This window comes from Taudactylus pleione, unplaced genomic scaffold, assembly GCF_031769625.1.
Source record: "Taudactylus pleione unplaced genomic scaffold, aTauple2 ptg000451l, whole genome shotgun sequence".
Classification (NCBI taxonomy): Eukaryota; Metazoa; Chordata; class Amphibia; order Anura; family Myobatrachidae; genus Taudactylus; species Taudactylus pleione.
In genome coordinates, this window is record NW_028284853.1 from 1 (window position 1) to 22,397 (window position 22,397).

At 46.5% G+C, this 22,397-nt stretch overlaps 1 protein-coding gene across 1 annotated transcript; it reads right to left on the reverse strand.

Moving 5' to 3' along the window:
• Positions 1-6: 6 nt before the first annotated feature.
• LOC148505493 (chromosome transmission fidelity protein 18 homolog) lies at positions 7-22,388 on the reverse strand (the record flags this gene model as incomplete). The annotated part of the gene is made up of 7 exons (XM_088448069.1): positions 22,241-22,388; positions 17,026-17,253; positions 16,333-16,474; positions 6,057-6,252; positions 5,543-5,641; positions 5,033-5,085; positions 7-53 (listed from the first exon to the last, which is right to left on the reverse strand). Coding segments are annotated over exons 1-7 (850 nt in total), but the record flags the coding sequence as incomplete, so codon positions are not given.
• Between the last annotated feature and the right edge of the window lie 9 nt (positions 22,389-22,397).

Genomic DNA, 22,397 nt, shown 5'->3' on the forward strand with positions numbered 1-22,397 from the left:
CGGTGCAAACCTCTAAAGCCTCATCGTCAGCCTCCGCAAGGTCATTCATTTGACTGAAATGATGTACAAAAGAAAAAGTGTCAAGGTGATACAGCTCAGATACTTCATTACTACTTAATTCATAGGTCCTGGGACAGAATAAAGTAGTCAAGACCTATTAGGTACAGCATTACCTCTAATTACACAGACTTTTATAGATTGAGTGACTACAATGGCATGGACCTTTATGAAACATGATTTTAAATCTGTTCCAAAACATAAAAATCCATGTGACTGTAAATAGCGCAGAAATGTATAAATTAGTCCTTCAATGCATGCGCCATTTAAAACGATTTTACTGAAAATATACACGTATTGGTCTGGAAGAGCAAGGCCTGAGAAACAGTGTTTTAGGCCACTCAGAATAAGAGAATGCACTTATGGGAGAGAGAAAAAAAACCTGGAGCTTTACACTAATGTTAAGTCTCCCTCTGACTCTCCCCTGACTCCGATGCACCATGGGGTAGAGCTCTAATAGTTGGAAATATCTTATGCTTCCTCTTCTAAATCCCAATCCTGCCCTGTACCCAGTTATATTTCTAACCAAACCAGACAAGATGGGATAGAAAGAAACTAAAACAAACAGAAAAGCAACTTTGACAAAAAATCCCCAAACATTTAATTTAGGTAAAGTTTTAACAGGTGAACTACAGCATAAAAGTTGGGGCTCTCACTGCTCCCCAATGGATCAGAGAAAAGGATTTAACATGGTCTCTGTCTCCTATGGGGTTGATCCTTGGCCAAGCACACTCAGAGAAAGTCATTCACTAAAGAATCAGAGAAATCTGGATTGTTTTTGTACTTACAGTATTTAACTGCAAGTACAAAAAAATACAGTTCGCTCTTTCTTCCGATCTGGGGGGGGCCATGCTACCATGGAACGTTCAAAGACAACCCCAGGGGAGGGTACGCTCAGACACACTGTACACAGTAAAAAAAAAAAAGCATCCTTGGATGCAAAAACGTGAAAACATTAATAACGGGCAAACGTGTGGGAGGTGGCTGCATGACACAACTGCTCCGCGGAGGCCCCATGCAGCTCATTTCAGGAAACACTCACAGTCCTGGTAGAATGCGTTGACACTCGCATCGGAGCAGGCCGCCCTGAGCTAGAACAAGCCAGGAGGATGACAGAGTGGATCCACTGCACAATAGTCTGCTTTCTCTCCATCTTTCTAAGCATCAAAAAGCACGAGAAACAAATCAGCGCCAAGGAAATTCTCGCCAAATACAAACAGAGAGCCAAACGCAATGGATCATCAGAGAAAGCAGATGGAATACAGGAAAGAATTTGCGCAAAACTGCCCTATCCTCATGGAAGACAAGATAAGGCGATTTACAACTTAAGGCACCACAGCTCAAAGACATGTCAGGCCGAGCCAAAGGCCATAAGGAAGAGAGGCTTCCAAGTCCGAAAATTCATCTCAAACAACTCCAAAGGCTCGAAGGGAGCCTTTGCAAAAAGCTGACAAGACCAGGCTCAGATCCCATGGAGCCACTGGGTGGACAAAGAGGCTGGACGAGCAAAACACCCTGCAAAAAGAAAAAAAAAAAAAAAAAGTTTAAACCTCTGGAAGAATAGCCAAATGGAACTGGAAATAAAAAAGGGACAATTCGGAGACCTGTATCTTCAGAGAGCTGAACCGGCATCCTGCCTCCAAACCTACCGGCAGAAAAGCCAGGAAATGACAGAGAAAAAAAAAGATGGAAGTATGATGACATTTCTTCTCACACCACACAATGTAGAGTTTCAACACTCTATGGTAATTCCAGGCCGAAACAGGTTTTCTAGCCCACAACATATGTACCACCCTGCATGAAAACCCCTTAGCTCTCAAGAGACAGGTTTCAAAAGCCATACCATTAAAGCCAGTCAGGATAGTTCCTGGTGACGAAAGGGACCCTGTTGTGACAGATCTGATTTCAAGGAAAGACACCAACCTGGCTCGACTAACAGGATTTGAATGTTGTAGTTTCCGAAGCCACCAAGATGAATGAAATGCCCAATTCCCAGATCTGTTTCACCTCTAGAGGCAACATAGGCAAAGGAGGAAACAGATAACACTGAACGGTCATGGCATTCACTGCAAACGATAATGGGTCCCTGGAGAAAACACAAAACCAGGAAACCTTGCAGTTGTGCCGAGACCCCACTTTCAAACGAGCAGTTCGAAGATCTCCGAGTGAACAGACTACTCCCCCTGCAGGATTGAGTTGCTACTGAGAAAATCCACCTCCCAATTGTCCACCCCCAGGACAAACACAGCAAAAGGTCACCAGAACAAAAGGTATCTGCATCCGAACAGCCTCCACCATAGGCCCTAGTGCTCAGAGTGCCCCCCTGATGGTTGACATATGCCATCGCCGTGACATTGTCCGAGTGGATCCTGACCGGCCTGCTAGCCATGGCAGGCTGAGCACCAGACAAGGCCAGAAAATTTAAGGGAGGGGTGAACTCCTACGGGAACCAAAGACCCTGCAAACAGAGATGCAAGGCCACCGCTCCCCAACCCGGGAGACTGGCACAATAACCCAAGATGGAGTGACCATGGACCCGCCCTTGCAGAGATTCTTCCTGACAAGCCACCACTACAAGGACAGAGATGAGTGCTCAGTGAGAGACCAGATTGGTGGACCCTGACCAACCCAAGGATGTCCCACTGGAATTCCCGAGAGTGAAAATGATCATAATGGATGGTCTCAAAGGTCTAAACCATCTTCCCCATCAATTTCATGCACCGCAGGACAGACAGTCGATCCAAGGCTAAAAAGCTTCCAGAACAGAAACAGAAGAACAAAGAGAACAAAGCTAGTCTTCCGGAAGAAACACCCTTTGAAGACTGGTGTCGAAAATCTACCCCAGGAACATCATGCGTTGACAGGGTACCAGAAGGGATGTCTTGAAATTCAGGATCAAGCCATGTTCTTGTAACACCTGAACCTTGCAGTCAAGAGGATACTGTAGTAAGGGAGCTGAGGCTGCCTTGATAAAGAAATCGTACAAGTAGGATAATATTGTCATACCCTCCTTCCGCAATAGGGACAGCATCACCACCGTGAGTTTTGTAAAAACTCGTAGAACCGTGGCTAAACCGAAGGGAAGTGCCCTGAATAGATAGTGGACTCTTCTTACGGCGAACTTGAGGAGAAACTGATGTCCCTCCTCTGTTGTACCATCTTGGGACATGGAGATACGCATCCTTTATGTCTACTGAGGTCAAAAACTTGTTGCCCTCCATGCTGCAAATAACCGACCACATGGGCTCCTTCCAAGTCCACCCGCAACCTGGAGTTGAGGCTCTGAGTTTGAGAATGGGACAGAAGGAGTTGGTCCGACCAACGTTGCATAGCAATAATATCCGAAGATGATGTAAAGGTAACAGTCCTCGCTTCCACCTACCAGATAAAAACAGTCCAAGGCTTGACAGCCTGCAGAAATGAGGTCCTCCACACCTTGATCAAAAGAGTAATCAAAGTCCTCACACTCCTGCGGAAGCTCCCCCTCCACAGACTCGGAATCATCCAAGGAAGTCAGGAGGAATGAAAACGCTTACGAGTCTCCCGGGCTCCAGATCCTCAAGAACAGTTTCAAATAGGAAGAGACCTTTGCATATCCAGAAGCCAACCACTCCATAGACTGGACCCAGGCCAGTTCCGGAACCAGATGCGGCAGAGAATCAGACACCCCCCTGGGTACAGACAACCTGCACTTGAATAGGAACAGTGACCAGAGAGCACAAGGTTGTCCCCTCCCTGTGGTCAGCCACCAACTTGACCAGCTCAGCAATGGACCTGCCAAAAGCTTGAGCCCAAGTAGGTACCATCATGAAAGTAGCAGCCACCCCTTAACCTGCACATCCCCAGGCTCTGCGGAACAGTCTGCGCATAGGGCCCTGGAATCCAGCTGGTGAACCCATTCACAATCATCTCCATAAATGTTTTCCTCTGGGAGAAAAAAAGTAAACAAAACAAACTAACCTTAAAATAAATTTAACACTGGTACTGTGGGTGGGCCCAAGTCATGGGATACAGAAATCCCAATTAATATTATCCTTTATTTTTATGGTTACACAAGGGTTCTGCAGCGCCTTACATAGTACATAAACAAATAAGTGCACAAGAAACCAGTGACTTACAGTACATTACAATGCAGGACAAGGACATGGTTTATACACATTGCTGCATTAGCAGGGAGTCAGCTATCAAGTGTTAGGTGCCCTTGTGGGGAGTAAGGAGTAGAACAAAGTATAAGGAGAAGCACATGAGGGAAGAGGGCCCTGCTCGTCAGAGCTTACATTCTAAAGACCTCATCCAGTTCAGTGCGAGATTTCCGTGGTTCTGCCATTATTTTGACTCCTGTTCTACGGGCCTGATTCAGAGCCGGACGCTATTTGCGCTCGCTCGTTCAGAAAAAAGGGTTGGCTATTCAAATTAACCGTTCGCTCTTTGCGGTCTGTTCACGCCTCTAGGTCTGAACGAGCGAACCAAACATGCGGTCGTTTTTTTGAAAACTACGCCCCCTAGCTGCTCGCATCCTACGTCATGTCCGCTATTTATTAGATTAATCGAGTACATCGACCAGCGTATGAACTGCTCGCTATTCTTGTGGTTGGTTTTTCCTACCGCAATCATGCGAGCAGTTCTGACTATAAAATAACCCAGTGACGTGGTCAATGACGCTGCTGTATTAATTATGCACACCCATAAAACGCCCGTTTTGACCTTTAAGAACGCCTGCGTTCGGATCTCCACTGCTCGTTTTCAAGCACCTTCCCCTGTTACCACCCACATACGCCTCCTCATGTCGCTCAAAATAGCAGGCATTCGCTATTTAGCGAACAAACGATTTTCGGCCGCACTGACTGGTTCGCACAGGCTTATTACGATCCGTACGCATGCGCAGTTGTGCAAACATCGCTTGGAACGAACGAGCGGCCGCTTACGAGCGGCTCTGAATCAGGCCCTATGTCCATTATCTATAGACAGTTCTCACCTGTTCAACATATCTGTAAGCCGCTGAGACTCTTCTAACACCTGCCTCCGACGCTGAAAGACAAGAGTCCTCTGCATGAGCATATGACAAAACGTACACGGGAAGAAAGGGATGATAAAACTGTATGTCCACTTTTCTTCTAACTTAAAACTGAACCCCCCAGTGCTCATGGAAAACAAAAAAAACCATCAAATTGTTTTTAGACAGGATGAGGTGACCAGATCCACCAAAGGACACCACACCCAGCTGTCTGCAGGGTTTGTGCCGTTCCTATGCTAGTACACCGTACGGCAGTGTAAGTGTATTCACTAGATTTGCTACAGTTACTTAAGCACAGGGACCCGTGGGCCAAAATATCTTCCAATCAATACATTAATAATAACCCAAACCTTGATTGACAAGCGTCCTAAGAGGAGGCTGAGCGACTTGTATGGGAAATAAAGTAAGTAGTAAAAATGAAGATAGTGACGAATGCCTATTTGGCTAGCGGCATGCAAGTACACACATTACCTCGTCTGCTACCTGCTCCTTCAGGTAGGAGAAAGGGACCCCCAGAAGATGCAGTTGCTGTTCACCTCTCCAGCAAAGCCCCCCGTGTTTGGAGAGGTCCTAAAATAGAATGGTTAATGTAAATACACAACACAAACTTTCAGCATAACTTTGGAATTCTAGAAAGCACCTGAATCACAGTAGTGTCTCATTGAGGTCTTTCAGGAAGTTCTGTAGCACTTTGAACGTATAGTAGACATCGCCCTATGACACTAAACCAAGAAGTGTACAAGGGGCACTCACCACTGGAGCAGAAGACAGAAGGTAGCAATGTACGTTCCTCACTGATATTAAAATTTGTGTAATAAGGTCTCACTATCCCGTCTCATGACTGCCGGACTCCTGCATTGTTTGTCCAAATCATAGTAACATAAATTTATATCGGTGACTAAACTGCTTAGGCTGCTGCAAACCAAGTTGCTGTAGGGGAAATAAAGCACACTTCTAAGATAACAGCAGCCTTCATGTCTCTTACCTGAACCCCAGTCCCATCCTGGTCCTCTTTTAAGGCCATGTAGACTCTGGAGCCGTCACTAGATGTTACATTGATGTATTCCTCTAGGACGGGAGGGCGTTTCAGCACGCGCTTCTCCTCTGCCTCAGTCGGCGTCACCTGCAGAGGTGCCATGTCACTGACCTCAAAATCACCGCCGGTAAGAAACTTTGTATTCCTGCCAGGAGAATTTCTAAGGTTACAGGATGCAGAAAGTTACAGGCAGACTACAGGGGACATCACGATTCATAATGCAGAATTGACTTGCGCTATATTGCTTGCAAAACACATGCAGTGACCATTTAAGTAGTTGTGGGTGGAAGTTGGGAGTGCCAAAAACAAGATAACTCCCTTCGTGTAGGAAAATAAGAAAGGTGAAAGGGTTAAAGACCGAAATTTTGTACTTAACCGTAAAATCCTTTTTTCCGATTCCACAGGGGACACCGGTACAGACGATGGTATGTGGAGCGTGGCACTAGATGATTTGGAACTTGGCTCCTCTCCCCCTATACCCCACCTGACTTCACTTCAGTTATACCAAGCATAAGCAGAGACGGAGAGGAGCGACAGGAGAAAAAAAAAAAAAAAAAGGAGGGAAGAATTCCCTACAACAAAGTGACCAAACACGTCAAAAAAATAAAACGAAAAATAACAAACACACAGCAGATACGGAGAAAAGCATTCTACTTGCAAGTACAAACATCTGGGTTTTCTCCGTCTACTGGGGGACACTGGAGTTACACTGGGGACGTTCCAAAGTAACCTCATGGGAAGGAACACACTGTGGCTGCATAAAGCACGCTGCGCCCAAAACGAGCCTCCTTTGACGGAATACATACAGAATTGTTGGTGTTTGGAATCCAGGCGGTCAGAATCTCGACGCCGGCATCCTGACAGATTTGAATACCAACACTTTGTTGGTCGATATCCTAACCCTCCCCATGTCCCTACCCTAACCCTCCCTGGTGCTTGAACCTAACCTCCCTAGTGCCTAAACCCAAGCTCCCCCTCCCTGCACCCTAAACTGCCCACTAGTGCCTAACCCTCCGCCTAACCCCAGTACTTACTTCGGGATCCCGAGGTGGGGATGCCGATATTCTGACTAGTCTCGGGATTCCAGTGTCGGCATTCCAAGTGCCGAAATCCCAGCAGTCGCATCCCTCCTTGGACGCGAGTGTATCAAACTTCTAAAAATTTTACAAAGATATGGACCAGGTGGCAGCGCGACATAGTTGAGCAGCAGAGACCCCATTCTGCAAAGCCCAATAGTGTTCAACGACCTAGTGGAATGACCCGAAGCTCTGGAGGGCACAGGCTGGCCCCCGGCAATGTAGGCCTGTCCACTTGGGTCCGAGAATTTGTTTGCTTGGAAGTCGGCCAACCCAGCTTGTGAGAAACAAATGATAAACAACTTGTCGGTCTTCCGTAAAGTCATGGTACAATCACAGGGCCCGCACGACATCCAAAGAATGTTCTGAGGACTTTTCGCTGAGAAGAACCGGTACCATTATAGGCTGGTTGATGTGAAATTTGTAAACAAATCTTAGGCAAAAAGGAGGGCTTTGTACGGAGCTCAGTCTGGTCATCATGAAACACTAAATAGGGAGAGTGACAAGACAAAGCACCAAAGTCTGGAAACTCTCCTGGCAGAGGCAATTGCCAGGAGGAAGGCCCGTCTTCTAAGAGAGGTACGTCAAGTCCACTGAATGACGAGGTTCAAACCCGATTGTAAGAAGTTTAAGAACAGATTCAAGTGGGAGGAAGAGAGAGGCAAGAGATGGAGGACCCTCTCATAAAACTCTGCAGTTCCGGGTTGAATGCTAATATTCGCTGGAAAAAGACAGACAGGGCTGAAACTTGCACCTTCAAGGAGCCCAGGCCTGCATCCAAACTCACCAAGAAACAGCAGACGACGGGAGATACAAAAAGAGGAAGAAAGAAATTTTACTCACACCAAGCCACATAAGCTCGCCAAATGTGGTGGTAGTGTGCGGCAGAGACCGGCTTTTGTGTCTTGAGCACAGTTGTAATGACAGTTTCTGGAATAGCTTTTGCCTTTAGGATAGAGGTTTATTTAAAAGAAGCCGAGGTAAGGAGGGGTGAACGAAGGGCCCTTGCTGCCGAAGGTCTATACGATGAGGAAGAGGCTACGTATCGTCCAGCAGTAGATGTCGAAGGTCCAAGTACCATAATCGACGTGGCCAATCCGGAGCCACAAGGATTACAGTGGTTTGTTCCCGCTTGATATGTTTCAGAACCCGGAGCAGAAAGCGAAAACAAAGGAAACAAGCAGATTAGGTGAAAAGCCCAAGGTACGGATAAAGCGTCCACAGCCAGAGCACCCGGATTCCTGGTTCTGGAGCAATAAAGAGAAACTTTGTGGTTGAGGAGAGACGCCATGAGATTGACATCTGGCAACACCCTCCTGGCTTCCAGGTGCAGGAAGATTTCCAGGAGAAGAAACCACTTGCCAGGGTATATGTCCCGATGATTGAGGTAGTCTGCTTCCGAATTGTCGGCTATGGCAACAGCGTTCCCGTTTGGCTGTTTTAGCGGGGCACCCCTCCCTGTCCGATTTCAATGGGGCAGAATGCACCCTGCCCTTTTGGTGGTGCCCCGCTAAAACAGTATGCCGGGTGCCGCCTCCACCCGTGGGCCACAGGTGGGGAAAAATGGCGGTGCATCGCTCACCGCCGGTGAACAGATGCACAGAGAGGGGAGAGCTTGGGAGCAAAATGCTGGGCACGCCCCCAAGTGTGATGAAAAGGGGTGCGCGCCTTAAAGACAAGAACGGGCCAAGCCCTGAGCCCAGGGTGGCTCAACTGAATGGGAAGGCTGAGACGCTGCTCGACTGAGCTCTAACCTTTAAAAATGGATCACCAGATGGTCCTGCCAGAGAAGGTGCCGTAGGATCGCCTAACAAACCGCACCTGCCTAAAGGCTACCAGTTGTTGCGATAACTCCAACATAGTCCGCCGCCAGCGTTGCAACCAAAACCGGCATGTCAACTGGAGGAGAAGCACTTTCAGGCACTGCCGCAGGCTGAACCTCCGCCTCACAGGAGTCACAGACTGCCCCCCAGTCTGATCGTGCATGTGAAAATGTTTTCTTATATTTAGCACATGCAAAGCCTTTTTCTTCCCCAACAGTTCTGCACTTTACAGTGGGTGCTCCAGCAGCATTGCCCTTCCCAGGCATATTGTGAAAGGGTAAAGACAGTATAGGAGATTTAACCAGATATAACCCACAAAGAGTAAGGTTACGAGAATACCAGACAGAAAAATAGTGCAGCAGATGACCCACTAAAAAAAACAACAAAAAAAAAACGACAAGTGTGCCAATAGCAGTTATGTAAAACTAAAAATCAGACGCTGATATAATAACGTGAATAGGTTATGAGAAAACAACAGACACAGTAAAACCAGCAGAAAGTTAGACCATATAATAGCTATCCTGCTAAAATAGGTCCCTATGCAGGCTGCCTACCCCACATGCACACTAGCTATAAGTGTGAATAAAATGTAATTGTTGCATGAGCACCCCCCACCCCTCTACAGTGTAACTCATAGACCTCACAGTGCAGGATACAGGAGGAGCGGTGGCTAGGTATAGTGTCACAGATAGGAAGCTCTGATGCAATTAGGACTTTAAGCACACACACGTGGGTAGTTGGACAAGATCCTCCAACTACCAGCTAACAGACAGGTTGAGTTACCAATAGGAGCCCTCCTGACTGCAGAGAAGGCTCCCAGCACAGCCCCTGAGCAAGGGTAACCTAGGAGAATGCCAACACTAAGCCCCGCCCCCCAGCCTACGGTAATGCTACTCTTTGAGATTTAGTACACCCCCCCCCTCTTTATGCTAGAACTTACCCCCCCACCCCTTCACACCATTATCCTTTACCTTATGGCCTGGTGGAACTCAAAGGACAGTAACGTTATTAAAAAAAAAGAACAAAAAAAACCACCGTGCCCACATCTGCATTTTACGTCAGCATTTAGGACGCAAAATCGGTCAACTTAGAACCTATATTTGTCCCTTTACATCATGTTACATAAGATACAGACGTTGTGCTCTCTGCTAAAGAGCAGAAAAAGGGAGAGAGGTTCCTTTGTGGGGGCACTCTTGTAAAGTATAATAAAGAAGTTAAAGTAGTTAAAACTTAAATTTTAATAGTCTAATTTAAGATTTTAAAATGCAGCATAAATCCTTAAGGTAATAATTCATATATCAAAAATGTATCCAAAGCTTCATAATTGTAACTGGTTCATATATTTGACCCAGAATTATTCAGAGTATGTACAATGATACCAGAAAAAAAAAAATCACATGTAATAAGGTAATCAAACACTCTCTGGTGTGTCAAAAAAGTAAGGGTGAAAATAATTATTCAATTTAAATGCTATTTGAGACACAACAGATTCACTCCAATTAATAATATGTATCTTAATCTTGGAGACTGAACATCAAAAGTAAAGAGAAGAGAAGACTCAAAATTATTGAGAAATACCTGTATATTAGGAAATAAAATTGCAATTAAATCTGTCTATTATGATCCTGTGGGGATGAAGAACCAATCTACCATTTTCAATCATGTCAATAACAAGAGATATGGTAAGAACTTACCTTTGTTATCTCTGTTTCTACGAAGTCCATAGGGTCCACAGGGTTGACCTTGGGGGTATAGGTTGGGAACCAAATCCGGGCACCACGCAGTTAAAGCTTTTAGCTCCCAGGATGCACTTGGGTCCACTCTCCCTATAACCCCGCCCCCCAGCCAGAGGCACCTCAGATTGTAAGTAGCCAAAGGCCGGAGGAGGAGAGAAAAAGAGAGAGAAAACTGGAACACTCTAGAACCATACTCACAGAAAAGGAGACGGGAAGCCGGTGACCAGTAACACAGCCCATATGAAGCCAGGTGCGTCAGGGCGGGCGCCCTGTGGACCCTATGGACTTCGTAGAAACAGAGATAACAAAGGTAAGTTCTTACCATATCTCTTGTTTTCTACTTCAGGGTCCATAGGGGGTCCACAGGGTTGACCTTGGGGATGTCCCAAAGCAGTTCAACCAAGGGTGGGGACGCTCCTGTGCTGAGAGGAGAATCCGTCGCCAAAAAGGAAGCATCCTGAGAGGCAAAGGAAACCAATGCCTAGAACCTTAAAAAGGTATGGACAGAAGACCACGTGGACACCTAGTAAGGCAAAACAGCCGAGGCGCCACGACGAGCCGCCCACGAGGGTTACACGGCCCGAGAAAAAAACAAGCCTCAACGACAGAAATGCCCACCCATGGGTAGGCCCCTGAGGAAGACATACGAGGCCATCCAGTCAACATTTCATTATAGGCCGGCCATCGTTTCCTGTTAAAACCAGAAACCGCAGACCACCAATAAGGAGTCCGCTTACCATAAGGAACTTGAACGGATCACATAAAGCCAAAGAGGCCGGACCACAGTCCATGTGGCCACAACAGCCGAGAGGACTGGGAACTGAATGGCCATACCATAAGTTCCAGAATAATATGGAACCTAAAAACCACTTTAAGAAGAAACACAGGGCGAGAGCAACTCACACCCTGACATGATGCCCTCCAGAAGAGGGAGCCACATGAGAACGCTCCCCATTCAGACACTCTCCTGGTTGATTTAAACACCCTGAGAGAGAGAGAGAGAGCTTAAACAATAGACCATGTAATGGCTATCACAACCAGCGGTTCCATTGACTGTCCCCGGAGGGAACAAAGAACCACTACTAACTCCCCAGGAGTCCCTAGGGAGGACAAGTGGAGACATAATCCAGAAAACACTCCAAAGGATGAACTGGATATCAGAGCGGAGCAATTCCATATCTTAACCATACCGACAGTGTAGAGATCCGCACTGTCAGGAAGGCCAGGCCAAGGGTGAAACCCAAGCCAGCTGGAAGGAATGCCAGAATATCTGGAAATCCTGGACACCGGAGGATCGTATCGACAGGTACGATACCATAAGAATTATGTATGCCACAGTCCGTGGCAGATCCCAGCAAAGTCTGGCCTATCTGCTCTAAACATCTCAATGAAGACAGAGCCAGGGAAGCCCGAGGACCACAGTAGGGGCGCAGTTAAAGACAAGCGATCCAGATCCAGGGAAAAACAAGGACCCTGAGACAACAGGTCCAGATAGTGAAGCAGTAGGAACGGAGCATCGAGGAGGAGACTCCGAAAATCTTAGTACCAGTGATGTCTGGGACGACCTGGAGCCCCCAGAAGGAAAGCCCCTCCGTCTCGAATTAAACTTCCGAAGACCTCGAGGAAGAAGGGAGACCGGAGGACACAGGTACACAAAGTGGAAGGACCACTTCACTGACAAAGAGTCACTGAAGGTAGCTTCAGTACTCCTAGAGCTGGACTGTAACACCGGTAATGTGTGATCGAGTCAGAAGGCCATGGGGATCAATCCCCTCAGGGAGGCCCCCTCTGCTCACCAGGAGTTGAAACCTCTCTTGGAGAAGAGACTAGTCCCCGGGATGCACGCCGTGACGGCTGAGGAAGCCCGCTTTCCAATGGAGAGCTCCGGGAATAAACACCGCAGAGTTGGCCAGGAGAAGACCCTTGGACTATGTCAGAATGGGTGACATTCCTAACATTGCCACCCAACTACCAGTGTTGCCTAGATGGAAGCCACTGTTGTGACACTGTCGGACTGAACCTATTCAGGTTAACCGTGACAAATGGGTTAGGCCAGAGTGAAAGTCCAAGACAGCTTAAAGTATCAACAAGTTAAGTGGCAGGGCAGAAGCGACAGACGTCCAACTGCCCCGAAATGAATGCGGACCAGACACTGTCTTTAGCAAAGAACACCCTGGACGAGATGGCCATAGCCACCCGGACAGAGACCAACTCGCCTCCGTAGAAAGTATCATGGTTCGAACAGCGATCCGATGGAAAAAACTCGATCCATCTGGAGGGGAGTCAATTATGGCAAGGCCTGGAATGGAACTGAGCACATTCCACCCTACCAAAAGGTAGACACTCTGGTAGACCGCGCATCACAAAGAGTAATGACATATGTCGACTGCGTAGATATCCGCACACTCGAAGTTGAAGAGTGGAGATCTTGTCTTACGCCAGAAAAATTCTCAGATTCTGAGAATCCAGCAGTGCTCCCAGATGAAGAAAACCCTGTGAGGGATGCAGGGAGGACTTTTCTGTGACGAGAAGAAGCCCCGGTTATCCTGACCTGGCGGTAAAGTACCTTGGTGATCCTGCTAAAAGTAGGAGACCGTCCAGAGAAAGGAGCATTCGGATACACTGAACAGGTGAACTGTCAGAAAATCCATAAAGCTGGTAAACCCCGGTGGAGTTGAGGACAGCCCCAAAAGGCAGAGCCCGAAACTTACAAGTGTTGCTGTGGCACAGCAAACCTGAACCCATGCTGATGAGAGGGCTCTGTATGTACCCGTAGGTACGTATCCTGAATACTCGGATATACCATAAAATCCCCAGGTTCCAAACATCGGATGATGGAGCATGGACGATTCCACCTGAGTCAAGGCACCGTTGGAATCTGATTCAGGGATTTGAGACAGAGTATAGGCAAAGGAGGACCAGTCGGTCACCGCCCCAAAAAGAAAGTAGAACAACCAGTCCCTCACTGAGATAGTGAGGTTGGCCGAAATAGCTCTGCTTACCACAAAGACTGTATAGCTTTCTGGGATTGTAAGGCCCTGATCAGTTCTGAAGAAGGGCCCGTGTAACAATGCCTGTGAGGAGGCTGCATGAGCAATGAGAGGCCGTTGAGAATCAGTACCTCACTCTGGAAATTCCCCAGATGTAGACCTGTCCCGTCAGGCTGAGGGTATATCCTCAGGTGTAGAAACAGGGTCGTCCGGAAGTCCAGGACTGCTCGGTACTGGATACGGTGGCCCCCGTGGAGGCCGACAGCCTAGGAAAAAACAGGCCTTTAGGCTGACCCTGAGGACAAAAAGACTTAACAGAGTTAGTCCGAATGTAGTGGGAGTAGCTAAAGACGGTATCTCCCCATTAGTGATACTGCCAATGATGCAACGATCTTGTCAAGGTCAGGACCAAACAAGAACTTCCCCCTGGAAGGAGTGTGCACCTCTGCTTTCCCATAACGCAGCCATAGGGTACTGCGGCGGATACAGACGCCGCCGAAACCCTGAAAGTTAGAAGACCGGCATCCCATGAGGTAATCCCACATATGACCACTGCATATTTTGTGAGCGGCAAAAAGATATTTGAACCTCAGACGTGTTGGAGGGGAAAAACGTCACAAAAGCATCACCATGCGATGGCCATGGTAGGACGGGCAACAGGCCCTGAAAACTTGAGTACATTGATTTCAGGCAAAGTTACCACCTACGGATCCGTAAAATTCGTCCAGGCCGGGATGGGAGGCGTATTAATGCCCGTAACCCGATGATTAACATACAAATCCATCCCAGAAGGGGATTTCCATTACTTGTGAGGACCCTCAGGGAATGGGAAACAGGAGGCCTTTGTGACTCCTCGTATCTGGGGACAGCCAGACTCCCGCTATGAGATCCACCCGCTGGGCAGAAAACGGGAGATGTATGATACTGGTGCAGGATCGACATTCTCTATATCCAGAATGAGCCTGGCTACCAGCCCCAAAGCAGGGATAATAATACTTGAGATCGGCTCCCCCCCATGTGAGAGGGAAAGAGCCGAATATACCATCCAGTTCACGGCAGAGCCACTGGTCAGTAACCACAGGGCGTATATCACGCCAATTAGTATTTCGTATAAAACGACATCCACCAGGGTGGCCGTTGTGGTAATCCCTGCAAGGGGAATGACAGACCGATGTGGTATCGGAGGTAATTCATGTACTGTGAAAAACCCCGGCAGGGAGCGATAGTCTGTGACACAGGGGTAAATTGCAAGAAATTGCGAGATACCCCGAGTTCAAAAGGGCAGTATGGTGAAGTAACTCCCAGCGAGTGACGACAATGGGGCCCGCCCGGCGATCCTCAAAGGAGAGGATCCTGAGAAACAACGCCCTTTAAGGGGGTCGTGCAAGGGGCCCGGCACCAGATGGTGCCGCATACGTAAACCTTTCTGAGTTAAAATCCTCCGCACTAATTCCTGCAGGCTATGACTTGCAGGATAGCAATAATGGGTGCAGTATCGTGTGCAATCTCCTGGTCAGATATATCTGACTATCTTGACGGAAATATTAAGCAGCGCCATACCGGTCCTGACTGACGCTAAGATTAGCTGCAGGAACCCATTATCAGCGTACGCAACTCACAGTTCCATCTAAAATATGGCAACGTGCAGCACGCAACAGTATGTGACAAACCTCACAGATATTAACAAATATATATATGTGAGGTCTCAGAACCACCCCAGGTACACCTGTATTAGGGCAGATAAAGAAAAGGGATAGATATACACTGACAGGTGACCACGCGACTTACCTGTCCCCGTCGATCCGGCAGCAGCCCAGGGATTCCTCCAGAGCCCGGCTAGTACAGACTCTGGGGTCCCGCTGCGATCCCCAGATCTGTACTGGCGTCGCAGCGCCGGCGGGGTGTAGGAGCGGCAGCTCAGACGTCCATTGGACAGTCTGATGCTGCCGCTCTGAAGAGTAGTAAAAAAATAATAAAACAAAACTCTTTTAAGCTTAGAGGCTGCTAAGCAGCCCCCCTGCAGTAACGGTGACCCGACTCCGGCCGGGCACCAACTTAAACTGAGGTGCCTCTGGCTGGGGGGCGGGGTTATAGGGAGAGTGGACCCAAGTGCATCCTGGGAGCTAAAAGCTTTAACTGCGTGGTGCCCGGATTTGGTTCCCAACCTATACCCCCAAGGTCAACCCTGTGGACCCCCTATGGACCCTGAAGTAGAAACATCAAATATTCTAGATCGTATATAGCAACAAGCATAAATAAGCAAGCAAAAAGGCTTATACACTGCAGTCTCCTACGTAGAGATTATCATGCGGGATATTCACAGTATATCAGCCAATTGAAAAAATGGCAAATCCCTTGAATGGACAGTTCAAGCACTGTATGTACAGAATAATAAATCACATAAGAACCACCCCCCCCCCCCCCCGCCTTTTATGTGAGTCTAAAAAGAAAGCAGAGACACCCTGTACTATGCTGCCAAGAATTTCTGCTCTCTGATCATGTGTCGCAGGGACAGTGCATGTTACATAAAAGGTCTGCGGGTGAAACGGACCATCACTCTCTAGTATGGCGTTATGCTGAAGCACAGAACAATCGCACACCTTTCCTTACTCTTCTGAGTGGGACCTGGGGAGGGCGGTGGCGTGATGTCATCACTTAATTCCGTAATGTCCACAGACAGATCATCTGCGCCAAAATCCAGCTTCTTAACGGCATCCATCCTTGGGCGTTTGGGTTTTGGAGCTGGAGAATAAAACACAAAAAACTTTTGAACTTTCACATTTTCCAATAGCTCTATTCTGTTCCCGTTAAGGGGATGGGTACGAGATGCAGACGTTCGGGATCCCGGCGGTCAGGATCCTGACAGGGTTAGAATACCAACACTTTGTCGGTTGGTATGCTAACCCTGCCCCTCTACCTACCCTAGCCCTCCACGGTGCCTAACCATAATCTCACCCCATAGTGTCTAAACGGAGCCCTCCCCCTAGTGCCGAACCCGCCCTGTAACCCCGGTACTTGCAGTCAGAATGCTGGCACCGGCATTCCGACAGGTGTCGGGGGTTCCGGCATTCCGACCGCCAGAATCCCCTCCGTCTGTATTTTAACAGCATCCCCCCACTAAAGATGACATCTGAAAGCAGGCTCACTCTGTAGAAAATATTCCTTTTTGCAGAAACGCTTATTGATCCTACAATGAAGTAACCCCCCCCTTCAGCTGCCTGGACATGCATTAAAGTCAAAAGCGACCACAGGGTCCAAAGCATAGGAGGAGAAATAAAAAAAAAACAACATACTGATAGGAGGATCATAGAAGCTGTCCGAGAATTCATCTGCTTCCATCTCATGAAGGAAGGCAGCATCCCGCTTCTTAGACTTGCCGGCGGTAAGGACGCCATTACTCTCCTGGCCGAGTTTGCGGCTCTCGGTGCTCCTCACACGATCAGCGGAAGTAATCGCCTCTTCAAATGATGGTTTCTCACGAAACTGTGATGTTTTCGGCACGGGGCGTGAAGGTACGTCATCTGCGAGTGGGAAATTGGACAGAGGAATTTTCCATGAAATTGACATTTAGAAATTAAAAAAAAAAAAGATTGACAATTATGCAACAAGTGGAGACATTTAACAGCAATATGAGAATTCAGGGTGGGGATGTGGGTGTCTGATGGGGTATAGGCGAATTCTGGAACAATCAGATCTGAGGGTTTTAGAGGTGTATGTTTTTATTATGTTTATTATCAAGCATGATGTGCGCTCATTTTGAAAGTTAGGGGGTTCCATCTGCAGCCCTTGAAGTGTATCGAGATCACTGGTTCTGAGAGTGGTTATCTATGGTTCCTATCATAACTTGAAGGTTCTGTCTTGGGACCAATACTGGTTCATTTGTTACAAACCATGCAGAAGTTGAATAGTGGTTTATCCGTGTATGTAGAGGATACAAAATGATGTATTGTAGCTAAAGATCAACACAGGATTTCTTATACTTCCAAAGGAAACAACAGTACATAAATATATTGGATTTTCAGCAAATTTATGCCTATAGGGGCTAAATACAAATTCAGCTTTCAACTTTGTGGAATCTATATAATAATTCTCTTAGGCAGGGGTGGACAAAGCGTTGTTCATGATCAACTGATCCACCACGGACACTCGATCGGTAGATTGCGGTGACATTCAGCAGCAGCCAATAAGAATGAGGCTGACCTGCACCATGCTGTTGCGGTTTTAACAGCCGTGATCCTCTCCACAACCGGCGGCTCCACGCTGCATTCGGGACACAGTCTGCCTAAAGCGTGCATGCTGCAAATCAGCGTCTCAGCCTTTACAACTACAGACACGCTGAGACACAGAGGGCCTCATTGATCAACGAGTGATATTCTTGTTTTCACTCGTTACTAATCTTAAATGGTGCTCCAACCAACCAGCTCCATTCATTTTTCAAACACATGACAGTTAGGAAGCGGATTGGATGGAGCACCATTTAAGATTAGTAAGGCGTGACAACAAGAATATCACTCATTGATAAATGAGGCCCAGAGCCTCTGAGCTACACAGTGCGAGGCTCCTGGGAGTAGGATCTCGATAATCAAAAGGCAGCGTACTGTGTGGTCTAAAGGTCCCCATACATCAGAAATTAATTGCAGCATCAATTGTGTCTAAAAATCTTTTTCAATCGATTGCAGATTGTGGCAATTCTGCAATCGATTGAAAAAGGGAAAGATTTTTTATACACAAATCGATTGCAAATTGCAGAATTGCTGCAATCAATTGCTGATGTATTGCTGATGTATGGGGGCCTTAAGAGTGGAGTGAGAGCTATCAGCTCACTGTACAATTCAATACCATCTGTGTAAATAACACCTTGTTGCATGCCACAATAATGCACTACCAGTTTACTGAAGGTTTCTGTCCGAGCATCTATATTTCTCATATGTGGCCATTGGGTTACTGACTGCATTACTAACCTGACATGTTTTGTTAGTTTATTCATTGGCTGAGAGCCCTAGAATGCATACCTCCCAACCGTTGCCCTTTGCCACGCCCCCTTTTCCAGGCACGCGTAAATGTCCCTACTTGGTAAATCACAAATGATTTTCGGCCTTTACAGTAAATCACCGAGTCCAAAAGTCCGGCCAAACCTCCTTCAGAAGCCTGTTCCATCTCTAACAAGCATGTGCAGTGGAAGCCAGGCTGCACGCTGCTCGCCAGCCCAACCGCTCCCACTGCTAGGGAAGCGAGGACAGGCCTGGCCAGAGAGGAGAAGGAGCTATATAAGAGTCCGTTTAGGTCCAAAGGACTCCGTAATAGAAAAAAATAAAAATCACAGTGACATGTAGACTTATCATTGATGGCATCTTGGTGATCACAATCAAAGTTGCAAGGAAATGCAGCCCTCCCCCCATAAGGCCAAGATGACTACTGCAGTGTGATATTCCACTTCTTTGAATATATCACCCTGACACCATCAATGAGGAGAACATTCATACCAGTTTGTGATTTCGTGTTTATTTTGGAAGGCTGTGCTGTTTTCTCCACAACCTTCTAAAGGGGTTCAATGAGGAACGATTTGGGTCCTGCCAGCAGTGCTCGCTGCAAAGTCACACCATAACTTCCATTTGCAATTCAATTCCAAATGTGCATCTCATTTTCTCTGCAAATTTACAAGTTTTTTGTGCTTAATCCTCTCAGCAGGTAAAATAATAGGGACAAAATAAAAAGAATTATATATATATATATATATATATATATACACACACATTTAACCAGTCCGGCAGCACTCTGTACAAAGAAGCAGACATGACACAGGGATGGCGGTATGGGTCCCAGTAATCCGTTTAATAGGGCTCCTAATGTGATCAATATGAGATGTTTCTACTGTTTCCTCAGGCCATTTATTGATGTTACAATTTATGAGGATGTTATAGACTATTGGTCTGACTGTTTATAAGAGTATGTTTAACTCAACCGCTTACTTATGTGTGCTGATTTGTGTTTTATCATAGGTCAGGTGCCGTCGTCCGGGTAACCGGGACGCTGCTGAAGGGCGTTCTTTCATCCCCAGTACTGGCGCATCATCAAAGGGCGCCGGCACAGTGGTCAGGTGATGTGACGTCACGACAGGGCGACCCGATACCGGACGTTGGACGGCGCGGACCTCACGTGGTGTTATGTGAGTATTTATAGGTTTGTTTGTATTATATCTTTTGACCTTGATGATGGAGTATTAAAGCTCCGAAACGTTAGGTGAATATCCGTGTCAAGTCTGCTTCTTTGAACAGAGTGCCGCCGGATTGGTACTGTATTTCGGGCTGACTGGTGTCAGACCCTATTGGAAGGCACCTGGTTTATTTAAGGATTATTCACCCTTGGAATGAAAGAAAAAAAGAAAAAAAAATATTATATATATATATATATATATATATATATTTTTTTTTTTTTTCACACATACACACACACGCATACATACATACATACAGAGATACAAGAGACACTTAACGATGTGTACCCACCGATGTGACTCGTGCGGCGGGTTCCCAGCATCGGCAAGCGCGTACACACGTGCCGATGCCGGGAGCAACAGCGTGACAGCGGGGGCCATGCTGCCGAATCGGGAGCGAGCATAGTCAGCGACATAGCGGGTACACACTGCCTGATGTGGACGATATGTCATCCGATCCGCTGTCTAGTGTGTAATGTCTTTAGAATGAAAAAGCTGCAGTTGTAACATTGTAGTACTTTGGGCCATATTCAATTAGAGGCGAAAAGCCCTTTTCGCCTGTTTTTTTGAGAATATTTTGCCTAAAATTTTTTTGCCAAATTCAATTCCAGGACAATTTCGCCTAAACGGAAACTTGATGCATTGAATTCTCCAAAAAAGATTCTCCAATCAATAGCAGGTGAAAAAAAGTGCAAAATCTTTATTTTGGGGTGCGAACGTGGGGAAACGACTCAGACCCTTGGGACAGCCCCCCAAAAGACAAATCTGCAAAAAAAACCCAAAAACCTAAGAACACCCCAAAAAAGAAGTCATTTTTGGGGTAAAAATGCAAAAAATGGGGAGACAAGCATAAAAACTAGCGAAATAGGCTTCTTGGGGGGCTGCAAGGCTGAATCAGGTGTTTTTGGGATTGCAGGTGCATGCAGCAGGTGGATTTTTCATGTTTTTTTTTTTTTTAAAGTGCACTTTGGAGACATAAAATTATACTAGCACCCATTTTCAAGTACCCCAAATTTGACTGAACTACTTATTTTCACCCAAAAATTACTTCTTTATGCAATTCTTCACCACTTTTACAAAGACGCTAATAGCAAGCAATTTATCCAATTTAAGTACGCAAAATAGCTTTATTAGGGCTATTAGTACACATCTATATTGATTTCCTATGTTTGTGCATCTTTTTCTGGGGTACAGACTGATATCCCCAATTCTTTCAGTACTTTTCGCCTGTTCCGCATTAGCCTAATTCCGTTTTGCCTGTTTTGCAATTGAATTAGGCGAAAAGCAGGGACGCGCAGGGAATGATTTTGCCTCTGAAACAGGCGAAAAGTCAGACAGGCGAAGATGTTCCGACTTTTCGTATCGAATTGAATACCTCTCTTTGTATCTAGATTCAGACTGCGTCGCACACAGATATACACGTACATATTACTGAAGGTGATTTAAAGTGTCGGGGAGAATAAAGAAACCTTTATAGGATCATTATTTCACCACTCCACGTAAGTTGGGGTACGTACCCCCACATTTCATAAGAAAATTCCAGATGGGCATTTGAAAGAAACCGTTTATGATTATACTCATACCATACAGTGTGAGATTTGGTACGCGACTTTTCAAAAAGTGTTTACATTGAAAGGCTGTTCATAAGGAAAGATACCTTTATATGTTTACACAACCTTTGAGAAGAAGTGAGTTGGGGTACGCCAATTCATCAAAGAAAAATTTCAACATGAAAGTTACCATTTAGGACGTTATTTAGACATATTTATGTATACAGATATTTCATTTGCAGTGTTAAATTAAAGCGCCACAGCTCTTGTGTCATATTCTGTTCTTTTGACATAGATATACACGTGTGACATCAGATTAATCAGCAGTCTGCTGGTGCGTCCTAGTAGCATCGCATTGTGATTTAGACGGTTTCGGCTAAAGAAATTGACGCCCCAGCACTAGCAGAGGCTCATGGGACCTGGCGCGCCGATGGAGGCTATTTATCAAGACTGCAGCAAAGATGTGTAAGGTCACGTGTGTGTGTTTTTATATATATATATATATATATATATATATATATATATATATATATATATATATATATATATATATATAAAATGAGACAAGTATGTAATTCCAAGATAGTTGCTCACGATACTAATCCATAGAGAGGGAGTGTAGTACAGAGAGGGAGTGTAGTATATACACTGAACATGAATGCATCCAGCAGCAGCCACCAACGCCGGGGCAGAGGTGTCACTGACAGAGCCAGCAGCCCAGTAACCCCCAGCTCCCTCCCTCACCTTCCAGCCCGGCCAGCACCTCCAGCTCATCGGAAAATTGCGCCTCGTAGTCATCCTCTATCCCGTACAGATCGTACTCGTCCATGACTCCTCAGTCCCCGGCACAGGGTCCAGGACAGGATTCCCGCCAACCAGCCTCTTCCTGGTGATGCCGTGG